The 9,846-nt window shown below is 45.6% G+C and overlaps 1 protein-coding gene across 6 annotated transcripts in view; it reads right to left on the reverse strand.

The window, feature by feature from the left end:
• Positions 1-9,846, reverse strand: part of Dgkd (diacylglycerol kinase delta) — a 96,245-nt gene that overhangs the window by 22,040 nt on the left and 64,359 nt on the right. For all 6 annotated transcript variants that reach the window (XM_055616374.1, XM_055616373.1, XM_055616376.1 and 3 more), the window contains 7 exons: positions 7,158-7,262; positions 6,757-6,889; positions 5,900-6,006; positions 5,431-5,556; positions 4,552-4,654; positions 3,773-3,935; positions 944-1,052 (listed from right to left, as the gene is read on the reverse strand). In XM_055616374.1, coding sequence (XP_055472349.1) covers positions 944-1,052; positions 3,773-3,935; positions 4,552-4,654; positions 5,431-5,556; positions 5,900-6,006; positions 6,757-6,889; positions 7,158-7,262 — 846 coding nt within the window. The remainder of the gene's footprint in view (positions 1-943; positions 1,053-3,772; positions 3,936-4,551; positions 4,655-5,430; positions 5,557-5,899; positions 6,007-6,756; positions 6,890-7,157; positions 7,263-9,846) is intronic.

Here is a 9,846-nt window from a genome sequence, read left to right on the forward strand (position 1 = left end):
AGAAGAAGAAGAAGAAGAAGAAGAAGAAGAAGAAGAAGAAGAAGAAGGCGGCAAAAACCATGAACAGGGGATTCATTTAAAACATCTGTCTAGTAAGGCTGTGTTTGACTTTATCATTATTTAAAAATAAGACTTTCTGTTTACATAGTTGGGCAAAACAAAAAGAATGAGCCACATAGAGAATGAAGGTTCTGTGTCACCTGAAATGTGACCTGGATCAGCCCTGACAAGTGGAGTTTGGCACTAAAATATTTAAATAAGGGATTTCTCAGAAGAGAAGATTCTGGAACATGAGCAGGATTCCGCCAGGGTTGTCTCAGCCCTCCAGCCCCTGCACTAGGGAAAAAGCACTAGCTTAGGCCACCTGCTACAGTCCACGGAGAACTACCACTCTGAGCTGTCCATGGAACAGAGTATGGAAATGCACACTTTTCAACAGTACAGTAACGGCCTCGCAGGGGATGAATACTGCATGATCTATGCACATTTTGATACAAATAAGCTAAGTGATGCTCCTTGGGATGTAAAGTAAATAAACTGTGAATAAAATTAAAAAATTTTTGAAAACAATCTAGGCAATGGTTATGACAGTGTGCACAATGGCTAATTAACCACGAAAGGGGAGTGGGAGTGAAAATTCAATGAACACAGTAAGCAATCAGGATAAACCATTTTTACTTTAGTGTAAAAACTAGGCAATTGGGTTCAATGAACCATAACTCTAACTTTAGAGGCTAAAGATTCTTTCCTCCTTTCCTCTCAAGCCAGAGGCATTCAGCAATAAGGTATGTCATCTCCCAGTATAGAGCTGGAGCTGAGGGGACTATAGCCTTCACACTCATTCCCCACATACAGACTGATGCCATGTTGTTTTCACAGCTGTCCTGACCTAAATGATTTTCCCATTCATCCATCACAGCGGGGTGTCCCTTAACTGAGGTACCTGTTTGTGAAGGTTGAGACTGTCGATTTCAGAGAGGACCCAGCCAACACTGCCATCCCCGCCACAAACCAGAATCCGGAAGGTGTCAAACTTCTGAAATAACCGTAAGCTGTAGAAAATGGGAAGCCAGGGAAATGAGTGAACTCTAAAAGAAACAAATGACAGGTTTATGTATCCTGAGCTGAGGAAAGCACCCTGGTCCACCTAGCTGCAACTATGCCAAAGCCAGGTATACACTGGGTCCACAAGACAACACCCGGTCTGTCTAGCCCTTCTGCTCAGGGCCCATTTGTGTGTGTGGATGACAGTGGTGCCAGATCCCAGAAGCTCCTCCAACCAGAACCAGTAAAGCGACACTAACATTTTTCACAAAGTATCAAGATAGTCTCACTCAGTATCAATCCCCAAGAGGACTTATGGACACAGTCTTCCACATCCCGGCCTTGAATCCCCACCCTTGATTTTCCTCATTCACATGCTAACCACCAGCCCGCCTGGAGGGTTGGCCCTGAGCCTTGACACCATTCACCCAGGCTACAGATGCCCACACTATGCCCCTCTACAGCACATAGCCCCACAGCCCTCCAAGCCATGTAATTCGGGTCTTCTCTCCCTTAACTTCACTCTCCCTTTTGGACTCCTGCTGGTCATATGGCCCCTCCCAGCCATAAGCCAGAACTGCCTCTGTTCATTCCTCACATTCTTCCTGCAGACTTCATCCCTTCATCCTTGCATTCAACTTAAGAACTGTACAAGGAACTAATGACTGACTCCATACACCACACACCCCTGAAGCTCCAAGCTCACACCTCTACTAGGACATACAACCCTGGTGCCCTACAGGGCCTTTAGTAGTATATGTCCCTCCTCGGACACAGTCCCAGCCCAGCCCTCCCCTCCCCTAATAAGCTCAGCTAGACTCGGCCTCTACTGCTGCTCTGAGTCCTTAGAGAACCTCCAACAGAACCTTTTCAAACAAGAGTTCTGTCATATGCTTTGTTGAAAGGCTTGCTAATTAAGAAGCTGCTGTCTCTCCTTTTCAGCAAAAAGTCAAATAATTGGTGCCCTCTCTGACAGGTATCTGTTTCCCTCAGCTCCCCCAAGGTCTGACGCAGTCTCCACCATGTGTATAGATGGTGAAGAGTATAGAGTGGGCACACTGGCTCTCGTCAGAGGCTAGCACATTGGAGACACAAAAACACTGGTTTAACATAGACACCCTTACCACAGATCCCAAGAAATCAATGCCTCCCTCCATTCAAGTGACAGAGGGCCCTAACCATGTATGTGACCCTAACTATCCAAATAGTCCTCACTAGTTCTGGCCTTCTCACGAGGGCCCTTGCAGACCCTATCTCTAGTGGAGCTGGCCACAGAGGAAGTGCTCAGAACAACAAGCTAGGATGGCAATAAGACACTGCCTCAAATCTGAACCTCAGGTCTAAGCAGCAAGGCTGCATTTGACTTATTTGGTCAAAGAAGTATTTATATGTATCCTTTAAATGTTCGCCAGTAAGAACCTTTGCTCTCTGCAGAAGCAGGGGTCGGTCAAGGCCAGAACTCAAATAGGTAATGAACTGTATGATGTCAGGTGCTTCCCAGAAACAAGAAGTGTGTAAACAAACTCCCAACACTGACTCTACTAGGCCTCTTGTGTCACCTCACCCTGTACTCAGCTCCAGCTGTAAATCATGGAGCTCTCGCAAACCTGCCACAGTACAGTGGAGTTTTCAAGCACTATCCCTGGCAGCACATGCGCAGGCACCTGAGCCTGTTCAGTAGAGTGCAACCAGAAGATATGATACTTTCAAACTCCCTGCTGCTGAACCAAAACTCCATCCTCACCAACCTCAGAAAGAATAGATCTCCTCACCATTCAGAAAATAAGTATCTGCAGGATTCCAGAAATGTTGCCTTTGAGCAAATCGTCTGAGCACTTGTGACAGCCCCTCGGCATATCAGCTAAGGCACCCAAAGAAGCTCAGGTTCGTGCTATAGCGGCATAGGACTCTAAAAAAAACTCCTCCTGAGCTCCTCCCAGGACTCACACTGAAGTAAGGGCTGTGAGCACCTTACACTTCAATTCTGAGTCCTTCCCTTACAAAAGCAAACATTTCCTACAAACCTGTAGAGTACAAAACCAAAAGGAAAAGACATCTACCTGGCTGGCAGATGAGAAGCTTCAGACCCCAATATGTCCCTTATATCTCCTTGCACCTGCATGGAGATTGTACTCTGTTCTAGCGATGGAAAAGTCCCCTTGGTTTCACTGAAGATTTCCTAGGAATTAAGCAGGCAGTACAGAGCACCAGGCAGGTCTGTAAGCAGCAGCATGGAAATACCCCAAGCACAGGAGCTGATGCATGTGAACATGCTTCACATAGCAGCTAGGGTAGGTGTGCATGTATGTTCATATGCATGTGGTGCTTTTGCAGTGGAAACTAAATGGATGCAAACATCTACCATATTAGGAGCAGGTCCTTTATAAGTGGAATTTTGAGAAGGGCAGTTGAACTTCCTTGCTATTTAAATTTTTCTTTAAAAAATTTTTATTTTATGTATACTGATATTTTGCTTGTATGTATGCCCATGTACCACATGTATGCAGTGTCTACAGAGGCAAGAAAAGGGTATCAGATCCCCTGAAGTTGGAGTTATAAACAGTTGTGAGCTGCCATGTGGGTGCTAGGAATTGAACTGTGTCCTCTACAATAGCCGGTGCTCAGATGCACCAAGCCATCTCTCAAGAGCTAAAAATTTCTTATCTTTGGTCCTTTTAAAACAAGCATGTCTTATCTATAAAACATTATAAGTTCACACAATCCCTACCCAAGGTGTGGTCCTCCATTCATGAGGTCAAAAACTTGGGCAGGGTTCAGCAGCTGCTTGAATCTTCTGAGAAACTTCACACCTTGGTTGTCTCCGCTTTTAGAATTGACGAAGACCAGCAGAGGGCTTGTGCAAGATGGCGGACAAGTGGCCTTCCAGAACCCTAGAAGTGAGGGTGGAACAGGAAAGAACCCTTACAAGCTGCTGAGGTGCTGTGGACTAAATAAGCAGCAACAACCAGCACAGAAAGCACAGAATTCACAGAGTAAGCCAGTGAGTCAGTGAAGGACAACCAAGTTTGAGGAGGTGAGTTCACCCCATCTCTCCTCACATCTTTAAGGATTCTAGATTTTACCTCAGTGCACTGTCCCCTCCTCTTGCTGCTAGCCTGGCAGAGCTCTTTCCTCTGAACCATGTATCCCAGAGATCCCCTACACCAATCCTTGCCAGCATGCTTTTCCATTGTTCAGATGGACATGGAGAGAGCCTCTGGGCCGGCTGGCATGCTAGGCTCTACCACAGATGGTGACAGGCACAGCCCTCCAGCTCACGGCAGACCAAAACACCATTCAACAGCCAAGTCCATCTATCAATACTTCCAGAAAAGTGCTGGCTCAAGCTTTAAGTCCTATGGCAATTCCCAAGATGCCAACTATATGGCCTCTGTTTAGCCCCTTTTTGACCATGTTTCAGAACTGTCAAGACACCCATCTCCAGAGCCAGTAAGAAAGGCAGCATGGAGAAAGGGCATGTGAACACAGGAAGCATGGAGCACCCACCATCGGAGTCAATACTGTTGAGTGCTGTGGGAGGGATGACAGACACCTTGCACAGGCCAAGTGGACACTTCGTCACCAAGGACTCTTTGCATGATGTGTGAACCTGAAATAAAAATCCACATATCACCAGGAGTCACAGTCCCCTCAAACACACCAGAAACTCCCTGGCCCAGCAGCTAGAAAGTCCTCCCAAGAAGAAGCAGACCAACCATCAGAGCAGAGCAGCCTGTGGCCCCAAGCACTGTTTCCTGGCCTTGTACAATAGGAAGTGGGAATCAGATGGGATTCTACCCAGTAGGAGCCAGACATGAAACTGAACTGCAGGCCCCAGCTTCCATCACTGCTACACTTAACTTTCAGAGCTCCTGAACAACCAGTCTTCATGTGACTAGGCTCCTTCCTGGTCACGCACTGAAACCAGGTGCCAGCCACAGGAACCACAGCAGTCTAATCACTGACCCAACATTAAATACCTTGAGACTGTGTTCAAGGGGCCACAGCCATACTGTGGCTTCTCCTCTCTGCATGAGCATGTTGATTACTATAACTTCTCTCAGAAGACCCTCAAGGGTGTTCCTAGGCTCCCTCATAGAAAAGTGAATGAGATTGCAAAAGATCCTTTCAAACCTACTGCATGCTGCATGGAGAAGACATGATACTTTTCGTGTAAAAGACAGGATCAAAGTCAAAGGAAAGAAATTAACAAAACTGTCAAAAATGAGGATGGCCAGGCACAAGTGGGTCAGTCAAGGCTCTGAGCTTTTAGAAAGCCTCTGGGATAAGATTACAAGGACTTAGGAGGAAGAGGAACAAAGCCCCAAGTCCACACACACACACACACACACACACACACACGCAGCACAGACAGTGCCCACTTACCATGGCCTTGCACCAGAGGCAGCGCCAGTCCTGCAGGCGCAACACGCTGCCACAAGTCTTGTCACACACAATGCACTTTGCACTCACAGGCAGGTTTCCTTCTAGCCACTGGTGAGGCATGGCAATCTGTAGACCAAGCAGGGATATGCTAGAGACATCCCAGAGTTCCACCCCAGGGTCAGCTTGGGCACCCTGGGGCAGAAGTGCTCTTTCGAGGCACTCCTCCCCCCACCAGCTTTTCCCTGATGGCCAATGTGAGCAGGGACAAGCAGCGTCTATGAGGTGCTACCCACACCACAGCCTCTACTGGGAAGGAGACACCCAGACTTAAGGGGATTAGGGCAGAGTTGGGAATACAATGACCACAAAGGTCCCAGATTCCAGTGTGACATCTAAATAGGAAGTGTAGGGAGAGGGTAGGAGAGAGGGGGTACTGTGCAGATCACAGGCAGAATACCCCTGGACATACCCCATCCTCATCCTCAATGATATCCTTCCCAATCGAGGCCAGCGTAGTCCATTTACAGTTACTGGTTGCACGCACAGCACACCGTTTGTGAGCCTTAAATTTACACACTGTAGGAAAAGGAACACACAATCCTACAAGTTTAATCCTCAACAGGTCCTCCCTGTAGGGCAAATGGCTTCATGGTAAAGTTGGGATAGAACGGGGAGCTCTTCGGGGCAGTCACTGGTGCTGTAGCCCGTAACAGCAGGGCATGGGTAGAGCCAGCAGAGAAAGTGCGGTGAGCAGCTGATGCTGGGCAGGCCATGCTGGCCACTGTCACAGCACTTCACCTCTATCTCGCAGACAAGCAGACTCAGAAAATACTATAAGCTGAAATCTGAAGTTTACCTAACTCTGTATTACAAAATACTCTTAAATGGATTTTTTTCATCCACTTAAAATAAATGTAAAGCAAGCTGTACAAAATAAGCAACAGACATCCCTGGCAGTAAGTCAGAGGTTGCAGTCCCTATGTGGCCCTGATCTGCCATCAGAGCCCTCACCTGACCCTGAACACTGTGGGGCATTTTCTCTCCTGCATCCATTACATACAACCCTGAGAGAGAGGGCCCACACCTTCTGTCTCCTCACTTCAACATTCTTTGTGTTCACTCTGCAGAAGCTCTGTAATAATAGAGGACTCTGAAGGACTGAGTCCTCTGTGGAAAGATCAAGAAGAAAGAGTGATAGGGACCACTTCCCCCTTGAACACCCTTAGTCTGCTATGCATATTTATTATGACTACATTTGTATTTCAAAGTTTATCAAGTAAAACCTTACATCTCCTTTCACCAGAGTAACAAATGCAGCTTTCTTACCTTCACAGGATAGTCCATGGGATGTGACCCCAGACAAAACTTCACGACACACGTTGCAATAGGTTGGCCGTGCATGGGAACAGGCATACCAGTTGTGCATTCCTGAGAAATGGTCCATGCTGTATTGGGTAGGCTGGAAGAATGATATAGAGGGCACAGATAAGAGTTCCCTTTAGAATTCTTTAATGCAGCAACTTAAAGAGAATTCCATAACCCAGAGAAAGTCAGGTTCACAAAGGACAGAACCACAGCCTTGACAGGCCCACCAAAAGAGCGAGCCATGGGCCTCAAGTTTACAAGACATATGCCGGGGTCATAATCAGGGCGGGTCAGAGGGGGCATAAGAGCAAAGGCAAGAGAGGCAACAGCAGACATCCATAGACAAATGCTTCCATTTTAACCTCAAAATGTTCCTTGTTCTGGACAGTCTTCAGTGCTGCGATCCAGTCTTCCATTTCTTTCCTGTTGTCAGCACACAAGATGAGCTTCCTACAGGGAGTGATGACCTAGAAAAAGAATACTTTCCATGTACCTATGAACAAGGGCAAGGCTGGCAGCTATAACTGTGTCTATATATATATATATATACACACACACACATATATATATATGTATGTATGTATGTATGTATATATGTGTGTGTATATATATATACATATATATACACATATATATATGTATATATATGTGTATATATATATATATATACACACACACATATATATAGGAAAATATTTCATTCAGGTATTCACACTGAACGGATCATAAAAGTAGTTTATCATGTATCACTGTCAAGAAACAATCCCAAGCCAAAAGGTCAGGAGGGTTTCATTAGCTATCCACCATCTACCACTTAGAAGTCACTGCTCAAACATAACAAATAAGCCCCGGAAAACTGAAAAAGAGAAGCAAACACAGAAATGTAGCGCTGCTGCTCTAAAGAGCCTTCACTTAATGGCCAGCACTTAAAATGACATAGGAAGTCTATCCAGTTACTCTAAACTAACATAAGCATGTATTGCACATAAGACAACAGAACAACAACCAGCTTCTACAGTTAGGGACTACGCACTTTAGCTAGAATGATACAACTGGTGCTAGCCAACAAATGGAAATGAATGTAGGGAGAGTTTACAGACTAGTGAGAAGCCTTCTGAGGAGGAAAGACTATGAACTCAGGTTCATATAACAGAAAAGGCAAATAAAGGAATGTGGGATGCTGAGTCGGTGGAACCACAGAGGGGAGAAGCAGCTCTTTTCTTTATCATATTGGTAAAGTTCTAGAAGATGAGATCTAGGCTTGCTGAAGGTGTGGGAGAAAACAGTTCTGAAGTACTGATGGGACACAAAGAGGTCATTTTAGAAACATTTTAGAAAAAAGTGACAGTTTTTCAAAATTGTCATAACCTCTTAATTTTACAGTAGAAGAAGTACTCCGCAGGGACAGGCTCTTACCACCAAGCCTAACGACCTGAGTTCATTCCCCAGGACCTGCACAGTGGACAAAGAGAACCAATTTGTGCAAGTTGTCCTCTGACCTCCACACATGTACATATGTACTCATGAACATAAATACACAAATAAAATAACCAAACCTATTCAAAACGAAGTTTGGGTAGAAGCCCCCCCCCCCATTTTGATTACCTTACATAGAAAGGGGGGAGGGAAGGGGGAGAGAAAGGTAGGGAGGGCTTCCATTTATAAGCTACATGCAAACAAAAAAAAGTATTTATAATCTGTTTACAAGCAGAAGCACACTGCAGGCATCACTTCCTACCTTTGTTTTCTCTCATAATTGTATATCCTAGCCTCCATGCCTGACAGCACACAGCCCCTGGTTCTTCCTCAGAGGAGCAAAGCAGTCCATGATGCAGACACCGGCTGCTCAGCATTGGAAACTCCGCACTCTTTAAAATCCTCGGCTATTTCATGGAGTTCATATCTTTTTACTATGTTTACAGTGTATCTCTGAGCCAAATTCTTAAAGGCAGAATTTCCCTGAGAAAGGGTAAATGCGCATATAACTTTGCTAAATGTTGCCAAGTCACCCTCTGCAAGTGCTGGACTTTTTTTTTTTTTTTTTTTAATTCCCACCAACAGGTTTAGGAAAACGATACTTTCATTGGGGCTTCACAATCAAACGTTTTCAACTTCTGGATTTGTACCCCCATCTTATCTATTTAAATTTATATTAAGAAGACCTAATTCAAAAACATGACATTCACATGCTTGAATATGACATTCAAGTGGGATTCAGAACACACAGAAGCAGTACTTTTTCCATCAACTAAGGTTCATCCAGAGAGGATGAACAGAACTGGGTCTCCAGGGTTCCTAGAATGAAGGATGGGAAGACACACTGGGCACAGGCATGGGAAAAAGCCAAGAGCATGCTTAAATGAAGACACAGAAAACAGGTGAGGAGTACTGCCTTCCTGAATCTAGGGACCCTACGAGACTTCCCTCCCACCACCCAACACCCAGGGGCATCCTCGATGTCTGCTCCAGAGATGAATTTCCAAGAACATGAAAATGAAGCTGCTACCCAGAGAAAACTCACATTGGAGAAAGACAAACCTACAAACATCTCAGATGCTCACCAGGCCACAAGGACTGCAGTATAAGGCCCCAAAGTGGGGTTAGCCAGTGTTTGAGACATGGCCAGAGATGGTGGGAGGAACTGAAACCCTGCTCATTATTCTTGGTCTTCGGCAAAGTCTGCAAACTCTCCTTAATGACTCACTCTAGCATAGCCTCAGCAGGTGAACATTTCAACAGTGTAAGAAACACAGTCAAGCTGGCACTGTGGCACATGCCTATAATCTCAGCACTAAGGGAGACAGAGGCAAGCAGATCCATGTGAGACCAGCCTGGTATACAAAGCCAGTCCAGAACAGTCAAGGCTACACAGAGAAACTCTGGAAGGGAGGAAGGGAAGGAGGGAGGAAGGAAGAAAGGGAAAGAAAGAGAGGGAGGGAGGAAAGAAGGGAGGAAAGAATAGAGGGAGGGAAGGGTAGGAAAGGAGGGAGGGAGGAAGGAAGGAAAGGAAGGAAGGAAGGAAGGAAGGAAGGAAGGAAGGAAGGAAGGAAG

The sequence above is a fragment of the Psammomys obesus genome, unplaced genomic scaffold (genome assembly GCF_907164565.1).
Source record: "Psammomys obesus unplaced genomic scaffold, mPsaObe1.curated_primary_1811, whole genome shotgun sequence".
In the NCBI taxonomy this organism is placed as follows: Eukaryota; Metazoa; Chordata; class Mammalia; order Rodentia; family Muridae; genus Psammomys; species Psammomys obesus.